Raw genomic sequence first — 23,590 nt, 5'->3', positions numbered from 1 at the left:
AAACAAGCTATAATCTATTTTTACAATAAAGTTGTCAGCATTCATGTCAGCAATAAAAAGACTACAGCTCTTAAATGTTGTCAACACATGCTGGAATATAAATGCAGTGGCTGTGGATCACATGTAGGGAAGGAGGTCTGAATTGGCTTTGAGCCTTCTCCCTTTCTTCCTCAGCTGACAAAACTGTTCCTAATGTGTTAAACATAGGAAAAGAAAAGTTCACATTCGGGCTGGCGAGATGACTCAGCAGGTAAGAGCACTGACTGCTCTTCCGAAGGTCCTGAGTTTGGATCCCAGCAACCACATGGTGGCTCACAACCACCCGTAATGAAATCGGACGCCCACTTCTGGTGCGTCTGAAGACAGCTACAGTGAATTACACCAGAGTGAGGGAGGCCAGAGCAAGCAAGGCCGGAGAGAGTGGGGCTGGAGTGAGTGGGGTGGGAGAGCAGCCACACACGATGGCTCACGGCCATCTATACAGCTACAGTGTACTCATACACATAAAATAAATCTTTAAAAAAAAAAAGAAAAGTTCACATTCATAGCATCATGAAACTAAAAACCTGCTAATATTAAAGCGCATGGGACCAAGCATGGTATTATAGTTATGATCCCAGCACTAGGTTAAGCCTGAGGTTAGCCTGGGCTGTAGGAATACTCTGAGATAAGTAAGTTCATGGGAACAAGGCAATACCACTGAAAATGTAAATATGGTACCAGTAGTGAGGTCTAACAAGGACAAGGCACACCTTTTTAGCTGCTGAGTCATTTGCCAGAACAGTTAAGAATTCTAGCCAAGCTGTGTTCATAGCACTCATTGATTGACACATATTCCTTAGGTAGTTAAGGTCTGAGTGTTACAAGTAGAGCTGTAAACCCGTTATTACAGCATATGTCCCAGTCACATTTAGTTGGTTTTTTGGTGGCTGCAGTAAGGATGCCTTATTGGATGGATGCCATACCTGGCCATACATGGCAAGTGCTCTACCACTGAGCTATATATTCCTCAGCTCATGCCAACTTCGTCTTGACTGTGTCAGACACACTCATAATAGCTGTTCTAGTCCTGTGTTTATCTGCATAGAGCGGGTAAACTCTAGTGCCTCCCAAATTCCTCCTTCACTAAAACTCAACTGCTTTTTGTAGACAATATTGTGGAATTAACACTAGATTCCTATGAAGAGCAAAAGAAGCATTAGTCACCGGGCACTTCAGAAGCAATGTGAGAATCTCATTTGGAGCTCTATATTCTGTTAGAATATTATGCATGCATATGCATGTGTACCTACCTTCACAGTAGAGATCATATCCAGGCCTGCTAAGCAAGTGCTTCGCCACTGATCTACATACATTCTAGCCTCTACTGTTTGTTCTACTACAAGGTTACAAATAATTTATCAAAATTTACAAGTCAATCTAACTATTGTAGAAAAAGAATCTAAAGAACAGACTGGTGCAGAAACGCATCAGTGTGCAGTTCTACCTTATCCAGTATGCATGAGCTATGCACAGCTTCTGATGGATCCAGATGGCAGAGCTATTAGAAAAAGGAGCAGGCTCAAATCAGAGTTCTCATCAAATACTAAATAAATAGGACAATTAAAGTGAGAACACTTTTTAAATGGGCCTGTGAAGACAGACAGTGGAATTTAGTCTACTGGGGACCTCTGTTGGACTGGGCAGTTGTCATGAGTTTGGATTTGAGACCATACTAAGAGAATCACACATTAACTTCCTCTCAGCTCCTGGCAGGGACACATGAAAACCTTCTCCCAATGGAACAAAATACCTGATACCGGCTGTGGCCATCCCCATATCCCAAACTATTGCATTCTTTATGCTTTTGCCTCATCCTTGCCCTGAGTAGGTACTGTGTTCAATATGGACTCACTGAATCCAAATGCCTACAGGCACCCACACCTACCTTCTCCAAACCTTCATCTGCCTCCATTTTTGGATGCAGATACGTTACTAGTGACTTCTTTTCCCCTAAGCCTTATCTGGTTCATCCCTCAACTTTTCTATAATCTGAGTGGAGCATATGTCCTGAACTTTAGCCTAGTCAGAACTGGAGTTCAGAGACCCACTTTCTTCAGCTCATATGAGCCTCAAAATTCTTCCCTAACAACTCTTGTTCATATAACTGTTACCGGTGACTCTGACACCCACTAGTCACTAGCCAGTAATGGTCTTCCTTCAAGACCCTCACTAAAGCGTAAGGTGCATGCATTCAGACAAACAATGCCTTCTCAGGCCTGCTGTGTGAGTCTCTAACGGATATCCAACTTTTTGGACAAATTAATGGAGGGGACTTTTTTTTTTCATGAAGGTAAACCCAGAATCATTCTTGGAGATGTTGTCTTACAAGATGAACTCTGACTTCATGGGTGATGTGCTGCACCTCTATGAACTGTCCCATTAGTAAGAGTACTTAAAATTATCCAAGGGTGTTAGAAAGAAAATCTGAGATGATCTTTACGTTCTTCTAATGGTTAAGTTAGAAGAATAAAGACATCAAGAGGTTCAAAGTACCTTCAAATCTAAGGTTGTAGGTGGAGTGCTGGTCTGTGTGTAGGAAGCCCTGGGTCCAATCTCCCGCACTGCATACAACGGGCATGGCAGTTTACACCTATCATCCCAGCACTTGGAAGTTGGAAGACAAAGAGAAGAATCAGAAGTTCAAGACCATCCTTGGCTATGTAGGCACTTTGAGGATAGTCTGAGACACTCAAGACCCTGAAAGTAGTGAAAGGAGGGGATGGAGGGACCCACAAAAGAAAACAGTCCTGTCATGCTATGAGGAATTTTTCAAAGCTCATGTGGAATCATAAATAGTATCTAGGAAAATTAAAAGGGTGCAGGGGAAGGAATGAGAATGTGTGGTCAACTTGAACACATTAATAATAAATTCCAAATCACCGATAATGTGGTATCACATTAAGGAAAGAAAGCATTTCCCCTTGGTGTCATTTAACCAGTAGTGAGCTCAGATTTGATTTTCTATTTCATATACCCTGCCTTCAATCTTCATCCTGTGTCTGTTACAGGAGTCTGAATCTGTGCCCGCCTGAAGACTGTCTTGTAAATCTATCCCTGTGTGTTCATCTGTCACAAAGGGCTTTGTTCTTTATTGAGCAGCCCAGAAAGCTTATATAACATGGAGAAGGAATGAGGGATAACAGAAATCTTTAACGGAATTTTACAAGGGATTATTAAATCACAGATTCCAATTAACCCCAACTGACCCAGATAACAGTATTTCAAACACTATTGTTTATCGAGCAATATTTAAATGTTGAGTTCAACATTCATGGTGGATATTTGTTTTAGATGATTGCTTTCAACTTCTGTGTTTGCTGTTTTCAGCAAATGATACCCATTCATTACTGTTGGTCAAAGACATGGAAGAGTACATGGCTTAAGATTACAGATAGGCAAAGGGAAATCCAAGGGGAAGTAAGGGTGAATAGTAACACTGTTTTCTTAAAAGCTCAGCACACAGTAGAATAGTATCTTAAGTCATAACTGTACCTCAGGGTGTACCAATCCCGTCTGTAAGGCCCATCAAAAGTTCCAATCCAGTCTCTTGGAATGAAAGAAATTTTTTAAAATGTTGCATCATCACAAGAGAGGACCAACGGCTAATATTGAATATTATTTAATTAAAACAATGTCTACTGGTATTGTTAGGAAAATGGACTGATGAAATGGAAACAACCTAGATAAAGAGCTAAGTCCATAAAGGTGTCGGAGATCTGTCTTATCTGCATGATTCCTCAAACTAGACGTGGGAAAGATGGCTAGTGTTTCAGGACCAAGCAGGCTACCTACCGCCTATGGAAAATTAGCTTGGTTTCTTAACCTGTATTTTGTACTAGGATTCAAAGGATCGGAATTTAGAAATGAAAAAACAAAGCCATCAACTACTCAGAAAAAACATACCAGTGGATTACTGTCTTGGTCTGAAGTGAGGCAGACAGTCTGAGCTGATACAGAAACTACCAAAGAACTGGTATAGGAAATCAGACCATACAACAACATGGTAAAACCATTAGAACAAAGCCATGTAACAAATTGGAAGAATATGCAGCTCATCACACTTGAAGAATTAATACAGGTGAAGTTTTAGTGCACAAAGAACACTAAGCAAATTAAGAGTTAGTTGTTAATTTTATACATTTAGGTTTTTAAATGAACACTTTAAATGTACATTCTATCAATGTTCAAATCTTGCATTTGAACGCTATCTCTGGTAGTGAGGCTGTGGGTGAGCAAGCACAGGTGCATATGAACTGAGCTAGTCCCTGTGGAGGGCAGCGTCCAAGTCAGTGCCTCTCAAACCTACAAGTGTGTGTGGCCTTTCCTCTTTGAATACTTAGAAAGGTACAAATGTGACATGATATGTGGACAAGATCTAGAAACAACTCCAATTCTCAAGAATGGTATCACTCAACTAAATACTTAGCCATAGTAAGGATACCAAGAAGCCAGTAAAGTGAAAAGGCTATCTGGTGGTACAGGGCCACTGAAATAATTAGGTGATATAAAGCAGATGGTGTGTATGTGATATTACTCCAAGTAAAATAAGAGCAACTAGAGAAATAAGGTTTTATATTTATATATGTTGGCATATTTTTAAAAAGGGGGAATATAGATGGAGATACAGAAAGCCAGGGGTAGAGTGCATGTGTGTGCACTATGGGAAGTTGGGAAGACATTGTATTTTTAGTGTATATTGTGTTTAACTATGTGAATGTTCCACCTATTTGGAAAGTTAAATAAAACAAGCATCTTTTAAGCCTATGACTCAATACAAATCATAGAATACAGTTCCTACATTTTGGTTGAATGGTAATAGGCCATTACAGAAATGACACAAACGGCCCACATCATCAGTCTAGGCTCTGGTGGTCTGCTCAGGCTCTACACCTTGAGTTTAGAGTAGAATAGAAAGCTCTGGCTGAGTCTCAGACGCTTTAGGAAACATCCGTACTTACCACCCAGTGTGCTGCTGCATGCAGAGTCCTCAGCACACACGGCCAGCACTGCCGTTATGACTGCAAGAAGAGTTCCCTCAGACTATGCAGGAGTCTGTTTTCCCCCTGATCCATAAGTTATAATCACAGTCTCATAAGGAGCACTTGATATGGAGGAGGAGAAAAAAACAAAGAAACAAAAGATTGCACAAACATGTATTTTAATTTATGGTTTAGATTCTGGTGGTTACAACAGCAAATTATTTGGAATTCTACTTTGAAAACTCAAACCTGCACCTGTAGATGTTATTTCAAATAAAGGACATGTGGATTTAATGTACTTGGTTTGTACCAAGGAATATCCATGACAGCGTGTACCTGGTCTGAGCCTTCTGGTGACTAGCTATGGCGTCTGCAGTACTTCAGTCTGCAGACTGCTGAGGAGCCTACTGCAGACTGTGTGCAGGCGTTGGGCTGCAGACCGTGCTGAGGAAGACCAGCACCCTCGTTCTTTCTTATACACCGTGCTACCTAGGCAGGGTTGAGAGACACGGCACAGCATTTCATACACAAAATACAGAGGGCCAACATTTGACTTATCAAGTTTCAAAATTGATTATCTTGTTGTTCGGCTGATCCTCCACATAATCCAAAACAAGAGGAGCCCTGAACATTGACCATTTTAGTATGTAAAATCTGTCTAACATGGATGTCACTAAAGGAAAATATAGGCCACCAATGAAAATACTTCCTCTTCACATTGATTATGGCACCAGGTACAATCCTTTCAGTCAGTTTTGCTGTCAAGTGCTAGATTTTAAAGAAGGTGATGAGACACAGACAAACAGCAAGTGTTATGTCACACAGCTGACAAGCAATCTCACAATGTGAGCAGTGCTCACATTTCCCCCCAGCACAGGTGACAGAACTGGCAGACAGCCTCCTACAGACAGACTCATCACCAGGGTCACCAAACAGTCCCACAATCCTCAGATGCCATGGCGATGTCAGCTACGCACACACTAACACACCATAACGTATGTAAAAGTTAATCCAACGAAGAGCAACTTCAGAATATTTCCCTTACTGAAGAAATCCGTGACAACCATGAGGACATTCTAACAACCATTTCTCTCAGCTTCCTAGAACACACACTGTACTACTGTGTGTCCCAAGTGTGGAACAAGTCACAGTTAAGGAAAATTCAGCAAGTGGAAATGAAGTTTTTTTTCTCCCTTAAGCAAATAGTTTAAACAATAGCATCTAGCTGCAGTGGTGATAAGTGACATTTCCAAACAACCTCTGCATAAAAATTGACAAAGTGCAAAATTTCCACATTTCCTTCTAAATGGGCACTACAGAACCCACTGATGTACTAGGGCAAGGTCAGTGGCATTCACTTCGTGGACTTTTTGTCTTATAGTAGCCTATTCCCATCACATGGTAATACTTAAAACTCTTTAAAAAATAAAAAGCAAAGAAAAAGGAAAACTTCAAGCCATCTTAAAAAAGTAATCAACCTACAAAACTCACCACTATCAACAAACAATTAAGTTTATAAAGATTAGAAATTAGGAGCAGAAATAACCAGACAGGCCTCAGTCCCCCATCACACCTCTATAGTGGAAGACCAGGCATTCAGAGAGGGGAATGAGCCAACTAAATAATCTGGCATACATCATGAACTTACAAGGAACACAGTTCAGACTTTGGCAGATAAGATGTGATTTAAGAGCACTTTTTACCTCAGAAAGACAGAATCTAAGGAGAAGCGAGACTTTGGACTCGCATTACTTTCACACAGATAAAAACCTTTCAAGTAATCCCATTATACACTGCCACCTTCAAAAGGACCAAGATTTAAAATATTTAAAGATTTTAAATCCCAGGTTTAGAAAATGACAGTGTAGGGCCTTCAAGTCCTCCACTGTCTTAAGTCACCGAGGATGGCTGATCCGGGATGAACTGAAGATGGAGGGACAGAGAGGAAGTGACAGTCATGCTGAAGCATCTCGCCAGACAGAGTCACACAAGAGGTAGAGGATTGCATAGATTGTGTTCAAAATCAAATATTGAAAATGCTTACTTTAAAACACCAAAATTTGTGTGTAATCCAATTAGTATTATAAACCCATAGGATCCCATTCAAATTTTGTGAAGAAAAAATCCATTTAAATAAATAAGGCTTTTCATAAAATAACTGAAATGACTATAATTAGAAGAGGAACAAAGCGAAAAGTCAGAAGGGGAGCTGTAGGCTTTACGTAAAGGACACTCCACTCTTGAGCCAGCCTGGGGTACACAGGCCAAGTGAGACTGGGAGGGCACTTACTTGCCCACCTTCACCAAGGCAAGTCCCTTTAGGCCAAAGCCACAGCAGCAACAGCAACTAAACATCTTCACAGGTTGAAGTCCCGGAACTCATCCAGAACCTCTCACTAGTCACTGAAAGGCCTATTCATTACCGTGACAGCCCTGTATTACAGAGACACACAGTGTTAGGCAAGTCTAAAACACTAACCACACCATTTATAGATTCTGTCACTGGGACCAGCTCTAGGCAGCACTGGTTCCCTGGTTCTTTTTCTACAACAGATTGAATGGTCTTCTCAGGACAGACACAGTCATTTAAAGTTCGACAACTAGGAATGCAGGGCAATACAATACAAACAAAATGGGAAACAAACATGGCATTAGTATAACTTACAATCTTAAAGTATAGACTTCATTTATAAATATCTCTAATTGATATTCTATTAAGGATCATAAATATTCAAGTGGACATTTTCTCTTAAAGAGTTCAGAGTTGTTGAAGGTTTGGACACTTGGTCTCTTCCTCAGTGTCCAAGGCTAAAGGCTCCATACGGTCCGCGATGTCTATGAAGACAGAAACATCTTCATTACCTCCTGTGCTGCAGCAACGCTTTAAAGTTCTGCAATTCTCTTATGCTTGTAGAAAGTCTATAGGAGGGAAAAAGGGCAGATTAGAACATACAGATGGCATGCTGTACCCATACTTCAAATAGCCAAGACTGCTTCCTTGAGCTATATAGCCTGGAAGCAAAAAAATAAAAAAAAAAAAAAATCTAAAAGAACCAAAACACTGAACACTGACAATTCCATTTAAAAGAGAAATGCTGTAACTCCAACCAAAACTGACAAGTCATGGAACTTTGGACCTTTGGGTATGCTTAAAAAAAGAAACCAACTTGTATTCACATCAACTTGTGTGTTAAGACCGTCCATGAGAGGCAGGTGTGGTGGTACATACACACCTTTGACTACAGCACTAACGAGGCAGAAGCAGACAGACCTCTGAGTCTGGGGCCAGCCTGGTCAACAAAGTAAGTTACAGGACTGCCAGGGCTACACAGAAAAACCTTTTCTTGAAAAATAAAACCACCACAAAACGACTGTAGATGAGCTATGGACACAGTGCTATCTTCTACACAGTCCTTCCCACTCCCTGTCTATACTGATGACATTGTACAAGTAATTACTGGCTCAATGAATAAATAAAGAGCTCAAACACAAAAGTAAAACCCTGGGATAGAAAGAAATGGAAACCCTACAAGTTCATTTTTTCTTATGTACTCAGGAATTAATGTAATAAAACCTAGTATTTCTTCTACAGCCTAGTGATACAGTGTACACCTGTCAAGTGTACATACTTAATAAACGTAAAGAATATAACAAAAGTTAGCTAGAACTTTGCTTTTACATTTTTAGGTAAATTTAGGATCAAATCAAGTATTTTCCAGGATCCCTCAGGTCTCAGTGTGCGTCCTGAGCATGAAGCCAAGGTTTGCTGAGCTGTACTGCTGTCAAGTAGCAGGCCAGGATCCCAGGACTCTAAAGCTTGCTTCCTGCCCAGCACCCTTGGAGGGAGAGTGGGCTCTAGATACAGGGATGAAGCTACAAGGGAACATTTATGAAAGCCAATGACATTTTAATGAAATAGTCAACTAAAATTTTCCTTTCTCAATTTAATTTTGTTTGTGCTTAAAATGTTTAAATTATTTAAGATCTTTTTCATTTCAAATAATCTACATTTCACCTCATCTCTTATTTTTTCAGACTTCAAAAATGCATAAAGTTAATGTTTCCTGAAATATAAAAACTTATCTACCTTGTGGTTTGCATCTCAGTTAGCACAGACACCTTTAAATGCAGAGAAGAGCTGAATTGCACTAGCAGTCAGTTCACCCTAGAGATTGAGGGAGGTCATTGAGGTGGTCAGGTTACACTAGAACAAAACCCTGCCTACACAAAAATAAGAGCACGGAGGAACTAGGAACTTTGGCGTTAAGCTGGGACATATCTAAGTTATCTTTGCGTGATTGGTCTCCTTTGAACTTAAAAATCACACTCATGCTGGGCAGTGGTGGCATACGCCTTGAAGAGGCAGAGGCAGGTGGATTTCTGAGTTTGAGGCCAGCCTGGTCTACAGAGTGAGTTCCAGGACAGGGCTACACAGAGAAACCCTGTCTCAAAAAATCAAAACAACAACAACAAAAAAAATCACACTCATAAAACATACATATTAATCTCTGTCATTTGGTCCTGTTTTAAAAATAAACTTTCCCCTGTGACTTATTTTGCTCTACTGTTACAACACAGAATATTACTTTCTATGACTCTTTTCCTTCTGCTTTATATCCCAACGCTGCATATATTTCTGTAGGTAAATTCAAATTATTTAAAACCATTTCTGATGTGTATATCAGAAATGTATATGTGTGTGTGTGTGTGTGCATAATATATACATATATCTGGGAGTGTATGGGAGAGGACGACTCCTCAGTTTAGGCAATACAGAGCAGAGAAGGAAGTCACATCTTTAACTTCCCAATCATGTTTTCCTTCTGTCTGTCTACTGCTGACCTACAGCAGGCTGACCTACAGCAGGCTGACCTACAGCAGGCTGACCTACAGCAGGCAGGAGCCAGCCAAAGAAAAGGTTACTAGGAGGCTATTTCCCTCATGAAATTGAGAAAGCAAATTGAAAAGTCCTGGAGCTGCAAACTGTCAGTTCTTCCCGGGGCTGATGGGGAACTTGGCTGTCGGCCCAGAGGCCACACTGGACAATGGCTTTCCGGTGTTTGTCTGAGACAAGATCCTTACTACACAGGCCATGCTAGCCTTGAACTCATGGTCTGTCTGCCTCAGTTTCTCAGTGCTGGGGTAATGGGTATTGTGCCACCACAGCCAGCATTTTACCTTTCTGTCAGCAAACCAAACCAAAGCATGCCTTTGGGAGAAAGATAATCTTTGCAGTATGTTGAAACCTGTAGGGGATCAGGTCTCAGCTTACCTTCCAAAAGCATTTAAAAGGGCAACTATTTCCTGCCGCGTGAGCTGGAAGCCTTTGGACGGGCTGTTCTCAGGAAGCTTTTGGATCTCCTTCTCAGAGAATAGTATCTTCAAGGCGGTTCCTAAACCCTGAGTCTGAAGAACATAGTCACAAACTTACAGTGAACGTTACACGGTAGCTACTAGGACCCTGAGCCCCATATGAGAGAGCTGGAGAGACAGCCAGCGGCTGGGAACGCTACTGCTCTTCATCCAATGGCTCATAATCACCTGTAACTCCAGCGCCAGGAAATCTGACACCCTCTACTGCCTCTGTGGACACACACATACCCTAAATAAAAACAAACATAATCTCTTTTTCAAATCCTATGAGCAGAGCTGGACTATGAGTGAAGCAGTATGTATTCCCTCACAGATCACATACACATAAGCACAACAACACTTCTCAGAATATCTGCAACCTCATGCCTGTTGAACATGGTTCTGTTCCAGATTACCAAAATTCCTGTTTTATCATCAGAACCACAGTATTTGACTTGTATCTCGAAAGCACTACTTTTTGTGTAGTACTGGGGATGTAATTATCTTCATCTTTGTAAGAAAATGTGAGAGCCAGGCAGCGGCAGTGCTCGCTGGAGCTCTGGAGTCCAAGCATTCCAGAGATAGGCGGAGCTCTGTGAGTTCAAGGCCAGCCTGGTCAAACAAAGTTCCAGGACAGCCCAGGTTACACAGGAAGCCCCTGTCTTGAAAACAAAAACACGAACAGAAAAGAAGAGGTAAAGGTGAAGCCACCCTCAGTCCACTAGCGACGCAGGCCTGCCCTGCACAACTACTGCCTTTGTGCTCAGCAGCTTTCACCACTGAAACAACCCATGTCCAAATAGGGTGTTTAGACTTATGTATTTTACTTTATACAATATATCTAAGATGGTGCTAAGATATGGAATACAAAAATGTCCTTACACATGGATAGCCAGCGAGTTTAGTAAAGTTTTCCTATAATGTTTGGCAAAGTCTTTCCATAACAACACAGAAAAGTCAGCCTTGGAACTGCCTGTTTCTATACACTAATGATCAAAAGATATCTTGATAAAACTGAAGCAGAAAAATGTAAATCTATGAACAGTTTGAAAAGGAATGATCACACACACACACACCTGCAGTTTCCCCCACAATCTGCATTTATCGCACCCAACACAGTCCATGATTCGGGAGATGTTCTTGAAATGTAACCGGAATTCCTCCTGGTGTACAAAACATATCTGAATTAGACTTCTGAAATTAAGATACATTTGGTTGAATCACACATATAAAATAAATTTTTAAGGTTTACAAGTGACTGTTGCTTTTCAGTAGTTAAAACTATCTGAATTTGTATAGTACAACATAGTACATTAAATAGCAGACATTAATAGAAGGGAAGATTCATGTTGCACATTATTTCAACCCATTTCACTGAGAGGGCACTTTAATGAAGGGCTAGAAAGCTAACTGTGAGGCCTTTACTTGTAAGAACTGAACTGTTGCCTACATTGAGTAGCTTCTAAAATCTAGTTTGTCAGGGTGTTTTCTTACAACAACAGAAAAAGTTACTAAAGTCAAACCTAATTTAGAAGTCTGGCCCTAGAATAGATGCCGTTATAAATTCATAATGCCACGCTGTGTCATTGGTTCTCAAACAACAATGATCTTAATTTATAACAAAGTCTAAGCTAACTAACGTCGTAATGTAGGACAACTGGAAGTGTGGATGAACTAAGATCTGGTTCCCATACTACCCTCAATTACCTTTAATGACTTGGCCCCCTTTTTGTCACCTGCAAACATGGATTTCTCATCGAAGTGCATAGGAAAGGACCTGATGAAATGACAAGACTATTAGTAAGTTACCAATGAAAAATCCAAGTACTGGTCTTAAAGAGTTTTGTAGCCCTACAAATATTTAAAATCTGTTCTTATATATTTATAATGTAGGAGGGTAACAGTTCACATATATATACTAATATAGCAAGCTACATATGACTTTGTAATTTATAAGACTATACTATCTTTTTATTTCTTCTTATTTTACGTATTTAAACCCAAATGCTGCCCCTTCTCCTGGTCCCCCCCCTTGAAGAGTTCTTACCCTCCATCTCCCTCCCCTTCACCACTGAAGAGTACCCCACTCCCCACTCCTGGGGCATCCCTGCTCCCTGAAACATCAAGTCTTAGCAGGATTAAGTGTATCTTCTCCCACTGAGGCCAGACAAGGCCTCTGCTACACTCATGCTGGGTGTGAACCAGCCCATGTATGCTCTCTGGTTGGTGACTCAGTCTCTGGAAGCTCCCAGGGGTCCAGGTTAGTTGACACTGTTGGTCTTCCTAAGGGGGTTGTCATCCCAAGACTGCATTATCTTGGGTTTTGTTTTGTTTTGATTTTTGCATTTTGGAGGCAGGGTTTCTCTGTGTATCCCTGGCTGTCCTGGAACTCACTCTGTAGACCAGGCTGACCTCGAACTCAGAAATCCACCTGCCTCTGCCTCCCAAGCGCTGGGATTAAAGGCGTGTGCTACCACCACCCGGCAAGACTGCATTATCTTAAGGATGCAGAATCTTAAGTAAATTAGTAAAATTATTTAAAAGTGAAAAACAATCTTCAAGTATGCTAACACTCAATATTCTTGTATACTTTTATATGTAGTTTACTTTAGGTCCTTCCCATGTACCTTCTTCATGCTTAACAACCAGTGAATATGTTTTACAGGCTAAGGAAGCTTTAAAAGGTTACATTTTGGAAGGCAGCTAACACTACTGTGGTGGTGTGGATATGCTTGGCCCAGGGAGTAGCACCATTAGGAGGCGTGGCCTTGTTGGAGTAGGTGTGGCTTTGTTAGAGGAAGTATGTCACTGTGGGAGTGGGCTTTGAGACCCTACTCCTAGCCACTGGGAGTTAATCTTCTCCTAGTGGCCACAGTAGAACTCTCAGGGCCTCCTGCACCATGCCTGCTCAGATGCTGCCATGTTCCCACCTTGATGATAATGGACTGAACCTCTGACCTGTAAGCCAACCCCAATGAAATATTGTCCTTATAAGATTTGCCTTGGTCATGGTCCGTTCACAATAGTAAAACCCTAAGACAACTAACTACCTTTATGTTCACTTGTAATATTTACACTTATGACACTATGCAACTTTAAGCAGTAACAGAAATACCACCAAATTGTTGGGGCATTTTGATGCTATATAAAATCTTAAATTCTTTATTAAAATATACATAGCCTATTTTCTTTTCTTTCTTTTTTTTTTGTCCGAGACAGGGTTTCCTGGAACTCACTCTGTAGACCAGGCTGGCCTCGAACTCAGAAATCCGCCTGCCTCTGCCTCCCAAGTGCTGGGATTAAAGGCGTACGCCACAACCGCCCGGCACATAGCCAATTTTCAAGTGTGAATACTTCTGCAGCCAAGCTTCAGAGAAGCTTTTTGCTCAGCATCTATTGCTCCCGTGACTCTCTTTTCTAAGCTCTAGTCAGGTCTTTCTCACCCCTCCTTCGCTCCATGTCATCTGAGCAGTGGAAGATTCCAGGACACTGAAAGCCAGGTCTTACTTTGTATCCTGAAAGATGCTGAGCAGAAGGCTCTTGGTGTCAGCATCATCTTCCAAGTTGCCAGTATAAAGATCAACAATTGAGCGCTCAAAATAAGGGGCCACCTTTGACAAAGCACGAAGCTCTATCAAGTATAAAAAGTACAGATTCTTTAGCCTTCTTGGACCTTCCCCCTTTGTTTCCACAGGATCAAAGCGGCGTTTAAATTCTTTGATGTTAGGTCCCCAACTAGGTTTACCCCAGGTTTCTGAAAAGAAAAAGAAATACAATATCTTTTAGAATAAAAGGTTTTTGGTTCTGCTCTGCAGAATGTGTGTTATTTTCAACACTTTTTATGAGATCTAAAAAGTCTCTGTTTATGAAATCGGATTACCTTCCAGAAGGTAATTCGCACACAGGTGTAAATTGATGCTGGCATGAAGTCCTGATATAAGCTTATAGAAGACTCTTTTCTCAAGACACAAACCTATTCAGAAAAAAAAAAAAAAACAGGAAAAAAGAACCCATACCCATTAGATATAAAATATCAAATAAAAAAGTTAATACATAGGTTTCAGGGTGATATTCAAGGACACTGTTCCGGCTGAGATGTGCAGTGTCCCTGTGGGCTTAGGTTTGGGGTGCTTCTTGTTCTGGGGCCTAGCTAGAGGAAATACAGCAGGGGTAGAGGGCACTCTATCGACATATCACTCTACTTACAAAGAAATAAAACCTAGAAAATAGACTCCCAGGAATTTTAACACTTAAAAAAAAATCCAGTATTTATAATACAAGTCTCACCACATGGAATCCATGGGTGTGATACAAGGTTACTACATGTAGCTTTCTTAACCCACACAGGCTCCTGCTCAAATTTATTGCAAATACCAATATAATCCCATAATCCTTCCCTTCTGCTAATTCATAAAATTTTCTTTTATAGTAATATACATTATAAGTGTACTTATTGATACCAAATAGTAAACTTGAAAATGGCTAAGATAGGCCTAGAGTGAGGCTCAGTAGTCAAGAATATGCTTAGCACGCACATGACCCTGAGCTCAACTCCCAGCACTAAAATAAAAAAAAATAAATAAAACCCCAAGGCTAACATGATAATTCACACTGTACTTATTGCACCACATGAAGAAAGGGAAAAACTGAATGAATATTCTTTATAGAAAATTTAAAAATAAATGAAAATGCAGCATAATAAATTTAAATTATGATTTACTAGCCGGGTGGTGGTGGCACACACCTTTAATCGCAGCACTTGGGAGACAGAGGCATGTGGATTTCTGAGTTTGAGGCCAGCCTGGTCTACAGAGTGAGTTCCAGGACAGCTAGGGCTATACAGAGAAACCCTGTCTCAAAAATACAAAAAAAAAAAATTTATGATTTACTTTATGTGCATGAATGTATAAGTACTACGTGCGTGTGTGATGTCTGCTGACGTCAGAAGTGGGTGCTGGATCCCAGGAAACTAGAGTTACAGATGTTTGTGAGCTGCCATATGGGTGATAGGAACCAAACTCAGGCCCTTTGCAAATGCAACTAGTATTTAAGAATCATTAGGTAAAGGTTTTCTTTATCACCTAACAGGCTTTGTTTTCTTTTTAATATCCTTCGAACTGGGAAACTGTAAACATTGGGCACAGTCTCACTTATGTGCTGGAGAATTTTAACATAGGAGCATCTATGTGGCTTACTGTTGGATCTTATCAAGGGCTCTCAGACCATTGGTTTACTCCTTACCACAGATGGTTCTGAAACAAGCATCCTCAAACTAGGAAAAACAATTCTTTTGAGATCTCATTCTCTAATTCAAAGTGTTATAGAGACCAAAATGTAGAGATTAAATTTTACTTTAATCTCTACTTTTACTTTAATTACATGTAGCTTTCTCCAAAAAGCACATGTCAATTTAAAATGTTTATAACAAGGACTACTAATAAAAAAGATTTGCTAAAATATTAAGTATTAACTTCAAGACTTTCCTTCAATACATAATCAAGCAATTGGTCACATTTGAGGTTCAATTTCTATTTCTTCCAACCTACCTGTATAGGCAGTGCTTCTGTCTTACAAAATGGCCAAAGTCTAGAGAAGGAACAGCAAGTAAAGCCAAGTTCATGATAATTCACGGGCCTAAAACCAGGGCCTGGGAAACTAAGAGGCGTTCCTATTTGCAAAGCTCACAGAGCTCATAAGATGGAGTAGAGCAGGCATAGTAAGGAAGGTGGAGCAGAAATACAAATTCTGTGATCTGGGTGATCTCAAGCAAAATACCGACATCAAAGACATGCCAATTGACTGCACCACACAGACACACAACACTGGCAGGAAGTGCTGCAGACCTTCTGGCCCAGCTTGGTGCCAAAAAGGTCCGGCTTTGTCTACAAGAGCAGGCAAAAGCTTTCACCTCTTGCTCTGAAAATAACACACAAAAGACAACCTACATAGGCAATCCCATCAACTTCTAGTTCTAATGATACATAGCAAATTAGACTACCAAATTTAGGGAGATGTCTTTTAGATTTAATGGCATTCAAATTACTCTTCAACAATGGGTTTAGGAGACACTGAAAATATGTAAACATGTGTCTCCTAAGAGAGCCAGATTTATCCCTGCCACAGAAGGGTTCTGCCTTTGACTGTCACTTGGCTGTTTTCAAGAATTCTTACTGGTATCATCTCTACCAACAGTGCATGTGGCAGCACAGCTATTGCCACCCTCCAGCTCCAGAAGACAAGATCATCTGAGAAAAGGCTGAGCCAGGTGCTCTCTGGAACCACATTCAGGGACTGCAGGCAGCAGGGCAGGGGTAGTAGTTGATGCACAGTGACTAGGGTCAAACACTGCCAGAGACTCCATCCTCCTTCTCCATTATCCACATTCCAGTCTCTGACTACCTCTCTGAGTCTCAATCAGAAGTGTCCAGCTTGTGACATGTATAGCATGCATCCAAGAGTATCTATAAATGCAATCCAGTACATTTGTAGACCCCAGCATCATATCTTAGTGCCAAAATGTCAGACACCCCTGATCTTAATTACTTTCCACAATGTTCATCTTTAGAGTAGACTTATTAAGTTATACCATCTTTTACTAAAAGTATTTCTGAATACAACTCATAACAGTATTCATACATGTTCACATTATAATAACACACACACACACACACACACACATATACACACATACACATAGTTGACTAAGAACAAACAAATTATATTCATAAGAGAAAACAGCCAATTAACAACATAATTGACTACTTAAGAGTTTGATACTCCTGGAAGCTTATGGCTATGAAACAATTTCTCTCTATCATTCAGCTTGCTAATCCTCCACTAATATAAAACAGTATAGCATGATTTCAAAAGCATCACATTCCTAGTTACTAGCCAAAGCTGTTAAACTCCTAGAACATTTAGCTTTTAACCAATAATCTTTATATTTCCAAAATAGAAAACATGAAGAATGAAAAGAGCACTGCATGGGGCTGGAGAGATGGCTCAGTGGTTAAGAGCACTGACTTCTCTTCTGAAGGTCCTGAGTTCAAATCCCAGCAACCACACGGTGGCTCACAACCATCCATAATGAGATCTGATGCCTTCTTCTGGAGAGTCTAAAAATAGCTACAGTGTACTTACATAAATAAATAAATCTTTAAAAAAAAGAAAAAAAGAAAAGTGTACTGCAAACTATATTGCTTTTTCATCAGACATGGGCAAACATGTTACAGCCTTCTGAATTTAGTTTATCTTGTCTTGTTTTACATATCACAAGTGCTTCCTTACTAAGGGAAATTATCTCTACTTTAAAAGTAGGCTTGTTTGCTAGTCTCTAGTAAAATGTGGGTAAGACAGGTAAGACTGCAGAGCCACTTAGGAACGCCTAATGACCCTTCTAGCCTGTGTAGTCATCTGCTACTGAGTTTTGGCTCCCCAATATCCTCAAGATTTTCACATAATTTTACCACAAAATACAACAAATGAAACAGTGGTATTTTCTTTCAAATATTGTTAAGTATCAGTTGTGTAGATAATCAACCACAGATATAAAGTTTACCTTCTAGCCACGTATAGAATGATTCTCCTTAAAAAAACAAAAGCAAAAGTTTGGTTAAAATATTTTAAATATTCATGTACAAACAATAAATCAGGTCATTTGAGGACTACCTCTAGAAATGTCTACTCCTTTAGACTAAGTAGTAAAATGGGCATATGTGTCTAGAAAAACCCACTGATAATTTAAATAATTCTGGAGAGTTTTCTTAAAGATGTTTTGATTATTAAAATATATAAGATAATGCAGTGTAAATACTAAAATATATTGTATTCACTGAAGGTTTAAATTCAAAAGCATAGGCGCAAACAATGAATCTGTTTGAGGGAACAAGCATAGTATTTAGTTATACCAGTATATCACAAATATAAAAATTAAATTATAATTACTCAATTTTTCTTAAGCCAATAAAGGGAGGTGTGTTTCCTCAATTATCTAAGACTAAATTTCAAAAGATAATTTTTCAATGTAATACTTTTAGAGTGACTGTGACTCATATGTGGGACCTATGGCATCTCTCTGGGACTGAGAGGACAGTGGTGAGAAACACACCCACAGCAGCAGTACATTCTACTACATGAAGCATGAAGACCAGAGTTAGCAACAATGCCTTGTGTTCTTATAAACTGCTGAGAGACTTAAGTGTCTTTGCCACAAAAAGAAGCTAGGTATACAGACAAATTGATACAGCACTGATCTTGTTTAGCCACTCCCAATGACACACACTTCAAAAAAATGCTGATAAATGGACATACTTTTATCATTAAGAGAGAACTGTTCCTGGCTCGATCATGCTCTTTTGAGTTACGGAGGGAAAGAAAGGGAAGTGCTGCTGTACTTTTGGAGAGAATGACAGAAACCTCACCCCCAGAGGTGCTGCACAGTCTCTGGGATGAACCTTGAGAGTTCTGCATCCTGAGTGCCACCCTACCTCACCCCAAAACACCACAGGCAGCTTTCTGCAGCCGTCCACTCCTTCCACACTGGCTAAAGATTGTTACTGCCACACTTACTCAGCCTCAACTGGCAGCTCCCACATGGCCTCTTAACCCATCCCTCTAGATGATTTCAGTCCTTCCCACTGCAAGCAGGTCATACAGATTACACTGGACTTCTGCTCCGATCCCAGCTTGTGCTATTCTAACCAGCCTGCACTAGCTGGTTCCTGCTCCGTTCCCAGCTTGTGTATTCTAACCAGCCTGCACTAGCTACGTCTACTGGTCTACACCTGCTCCTCTAATTCACAATTCATTTCCAGACCACTTCTCCCAGGAAACTTTTCTCATCATTTTCTCACGTGTGAGGGTGCTTTGTTTCACCCATACTAGTGGTACGGGTGAAACTCAGACCTGCTGGTGGGGCCGTGTGTCTGAGTTTCTGTGTGTTGGTTGTGTCTTGCATTTGTCTTCCTCTGGGCACCCTTGGCTCACAGAGGAAATGTGTATAGTTTATACATCCTCGCAGTCTGCATAATGCCACTGAAAACAGGTAAGGAAAAACCAACTGAAATAATTTTTTGGCTGTTTCATGGCCAAATGCTGGAAAATAGTCTTTATAAAATTAAGTACACTATTGAAAACTGAAAATGTACCTTTCAAAGTCAATAAATAAAGAAGTCACAAATTATCTGATAAAAATAACTTTGCTATATTTTCTCAGAATCTTCATGTAGATTAAAAAAAAATACTATCCATTATGTATATGGGTGGGAAGAGAGGTTCTTGCATGCCTAGCAAATGTGTAGAAGTCACAGGAAAATTAAAGGGAATCAACTCTTTTTCCATCATCTGGGTCCTCAAGATCAAACTCAGACCAGCAAGCTTGACAGCAAGAGTCTTTATCACCAACATTCAAGAGTTCATTAACAGAAAATGGGAAACTTGGAAAATGAACCTACTTTATAAACTAAACATTTAGGTTAAACGGTCTCATGCTTTTTTTTAAACATAAAACAACTTTAAGAAAATCTTATTTATTACCAGTCACCATTCATTTCTGAACAAACAGACTAAGCCATCTGCTTTAAAAAGAGAGAAGGAATGAAAGAATGAAAGAAAGAAAGAAAGAAAGAAAGAGGAAAATGAAAACCACAAAATATTTAATAGTAAAAAGATTTCTTCCATAGTTGAAGTAAACACAGAGTTTCTACTCACCATCATCTTCCCCTAAAGGAAAAAAGAGAAAGACATTACAAATGTCTTACCCAACTCAGATTCCAGCCCTGCTAATTAAAGCAAAACTAGTCCTCACTGTTAAACTGTTTACTGTATCGTGAACTATGATCATTATTGCAAACATCCTGCAGATAAGGTTCTTAACAAAAACATAGGCCAAAGAGTATGAGATTTTCTCATTCTACAAAAGAAAGAGAAGGGGGCAGTGAGGGGAGAGGGGAAGAAACTGAGAAGGGAGAAGGAACTGGGCCTGGTAACACAGGTCCATAATCCCAGATACTTGGGAGGCTGAAGGCAGGACCTTCACCAAGTTCATGGCCTGTCTGGGCTATGAGTTTTAGGCTGAAATGGCAGCTCAGTGAGACTCTGGGGAGCTGGAGTATAGCTGTGCTAAAATATTAACATGCACAAGGCCTGGGAATTCCATCTTCAGCACATTAAAAGATAGTAAGTAACTGAGATGGGCAAAGGCAGCTAGGTTTAGTACTTATCAGATATAGAAAATATCCTTCAGTCCCATACCACTGCCTTTGTAGGCAGCACAGGTGCCATGCTGGGTGCTTTTCTAGATAGCCTGAATGAGGGCAGGACATCCTCCTGGGGAGGGAGAGGCCTGAAGCCTTCGCTGGCTTAGCTGTTGTTCTGCTTGTTGTCTTTGTCTGACAAAGTCTGACAGGACAGTTTATTTCTCAGGAAAAGGAAAACAGAGGCCTAGAGCTGACACTGCTTCAGGAATAGAGTGGAAGAAACTATCCTGAGCAGGCAGAACCCACCAATCGCATCAGCCAGAGCTGAAGGCTTTGTTGAGCAGCCTACTCTCATTGCCTTGGCCTGTCTTTAAAAGTTGGTCCCAGGTTTTCTTTTCTTCCATCTTCTCTGTGTTGATTTCGTTCCCCTCTTCCTCTTTCTAGCAATTTCTTGTTTAATTTATGGTAAATGGAAACAAAGTATTTCTTTGTATCTGACATCTTTTGTTTAAAAATAAATTGTATTTTCTACTTTGAAACAAAGTAACCACAGGAAAGGTTTGAAGAATGCCTTCCTTAACTGTAACGGGAAACAGAAAAGTAAGGGAGGGGGGTCCTCTTGCCCTTTAGATAGCTTCTACAGTGTCTCAATTTTTCTAACATTTTGTGTAATTAAGACATTGAAGTTGAAAACCAGAGTTATGATATAAAAGCAGCAAGACATAAAAAATAAATGTTATGACCACTCTGTTCATAATCCCAACCTTACCAGGCAGTTTCAGAATGAACTTGGAGAATAGCATTTAGTACATAAAGCCAGCATCAAAAAGCTATGCCTATGTTCAATTATTCCACATCTATTTGGGCATCAGGCCATAAGGTACAAATCTACATAGGAATTTCAACTTTTTATCTCAGTCCTGACCTGAACTCTGGACTGCTATGTCAGCTACAGGGTCAGTCTCTTATCCTAGATAAGAGATGAAGATGTCCCCACTAACTACAGCATGCTACACCCTCTGAACAGCACACTAGCTACTATGTACCTTAAATAGCTGTTTTTAGAGGTGTGCCTGGGCACTACAACCTCAGTGTCACATGCCGTAGGCTAAGAGTTGTGCCTAAACATGAAAGTTCTTATATGATGACAATGGCAGATGGCACTGCCACCACATTTACATCAAGTGAACTTAAAATGCAAAAACGTAATTCAGGCTCACACTAACCACAGAAACACTTAATGGCCAGCTGCTAACTGGCCACTTTGTGGAACAGTGCAGGGGCTGGAGCAGTGTTGAAGGCAGCCAGATTGCCTGCATTCTCATCATTCTTTCTGTGCACAGCATGGTCCACAGGTAGAGAGCACGGCACAAAAAGTATGTTAGATAGGTCTCTGGTGTGGCACAGCCCCTGTGTTGTGTGCTCACTTGGCTCCCAGGTAACCTGTGTGCACTGTGGAGAAGCTGTGATAAGCCTCTGACTCTGCCTTGGCCGCACGTACCGACTAGGACAGTTTCTCAACCTGTGGGTCATGAGCCTTTGGGGTGGAGTGACCTTTCACAGGGGTCACCTAAGACCATCAGAAAGTACAGATATTTACACTATAATTCATAACAGTAACAAAGTTACAGTTATGAAGTAGCAACAAAGATAATTTTATGGTTGGGGTCACCACAACATGAGGAACTATATTAAAAGGTTCCAGCATTAGGAAGGTTGAGAGTCACTGAACTAGTGTTTAAAAACACAGGGACAGGGTCTTCATTCTCTGGCTTCTTAATTTACTGCTGTAGGGCAGGACCTGGCCTCTAGAGCTTGAATTTCTCAGGAAATCTAGGGTATACATAGATCACTCATATCTTCTCATCTATCGTACACCAAGCTCCTACTTTAGGACCTATCACAGAACTCCAGAAGACATCCAAGCCTATATATTCTTGCCTTAATCACTAAAATTAAGCCAAATATAAAATTGTTGCTTTGTTTTTCTTCAAATAGAAAAAGCATGAAATGTATGGAGAACCCACCTCGGCTGGGTGCCAAAGGATTTAAAGGACGATAAACAGATCGAGGCCTGAAAAAGAGCACAAAGCTCAGGTGTAAAATGTTCTAACTTGCAGGTAGTGCCTTTTCCAACCGAGACAAAGCCTGCCTCTCCCCCACCGGCCCTCAATTACTTGAAGCAGTTCTCTTCATAGATGCTGTTCCACACCCTCCACGCTGAGGAGCCCTTGTAGCCAGTGTACCGTTCCGGGTTCAGCAGCAGGTCCACATACTGTGCAGCAGGAGATCGTTCATCTGCCAGGAGCAAGTGGTAAGGCCACTGAACATCACTACTCACCTACAGCTTGGCATCACAGAACAGTGACTCCCCAACCAGAGAAGTGCCTGGTTCAAGTCTACTCCGCCTTGCACGGCTGTGTGGCTAGCCCCTGTGACCGCACTTGACCCTGAATTTGTAGAACTTGGACAAATTACTCAAGAGAGGAAAGAACAACTTCTTCCTTTCTTTGGCTCCTCAAAGTTCACTCAGGTAATGCAACATTCTCCACCTTAGTTATAACCACCCAGGAATAAAAAGAAATAACAGAATCAGATTTACCTACAAAGGAATAAAAAGAAATGAATCAGATTTATGTAATTTCTTTCTATAATTTATCTATCTCAACACAGACTTGGAAACACTATTTTGTTACATCTTATATTACAAACATTTTTCCATTATTCTCCACAGAATAATTTGATCATTAAACTTCTTCTTCTTTGCCTACTTGATAATGCATTTTTCTGTCACTGAACAAGATGCATTAGATATTCATTGGCTACTGTCCCCATAATCATAGGAAAACCTGGCAACCTGGCCCATGCCATTCAGGGACTGCCTGCTGCTATCATGATGTAGGAGGATAAAAAGTTAACCACAAATTATCTTCTTAAATGGATTGAATACAACAGAGATAATGGAAACATGATTTTATAGAACGCAAGATCTCTTTTTTTTTTTTTTAGATTTATTTATTT

At 40.4% G+C, this 23,590-nt stretch overlaps 1 protein-coding gene across 1 annotated transcript in view; it reads right to left on the bottom strand.

Moving 5' to 3' along the window:
- Positions 1 to 5,183: 5,183 nt before the first annotated feature.
- Positions 5,184 to 23,590, bottom strand: part of Ero1b (endoplasmic reticulum oxidoreductase 1 beta) — a 45,057-nt gene continuing 26,650 nt past the window's right edge. Inside the window, exons 7-16 of the mRNA XM_031359605.1 lie at positions 22,747 to 22,867; positions 22,597 to 22,643; positions 20,082 to 20,093; positions 17,932 to 17,958; positions 14,254 to 14,346; positions 13,881 to 14,127; positions 12,081 to 12,150; positions 11,450 to 11,536; positions 10,294 to 10,427; positions 5,184 to 7,940 (exon numbers count right to left, since the gene is read on the bottom strand). Coding sequence (XP_031215465.1) covers positions 7,880 to 7,940; positions 10,294 to 10,427; positions 11,450 to 11,536; positions 12,081 to 12,150; positions 13,881 to 14,127; positions 14,254 to 14,346; positions 17,932 to 17,958; positions 20,082 to 20,093; positions 22,597 to 22,643; positions 22,747 to 22,867 — 899 coding nt within the window. The 3' untranslated portion in view covers positions 5,184 to 7,879. The remainder of the gene's footprint in view (positions 7,941 to 10,293; positions 10,428 to 11,449; positions 11,537 to 12,080; positions 12,151 to 13,880; positions 14,128 to 14,253; positions 14,347 to 17,931; positions 17,959 to 20,081; positions 20,094 to 22,596; positions 22,644 to 22,746; positions 22,868 to 23,590) is intronic.

Source organism: Mastomys coucha, unplaced genomic scaffold (assembly GCF_008632895.1).
Source record: "Mastomys coucha isolate ucsf_1 unplaced genomic scaffold, UCSF_Mcou_1 pScaffold7, whole genome shotgun sequence".
NCBI lineage: Eukaryota > Metazoa > Chordata > Mammalia > Rodentia > Muridae > Mastomys > Mastomys coucha.
The sequence above is the reverse complement of the archived record's forward strand: the minus strand, read 5'-3'. Positions and strand labels throughout refer to the sequence as shown.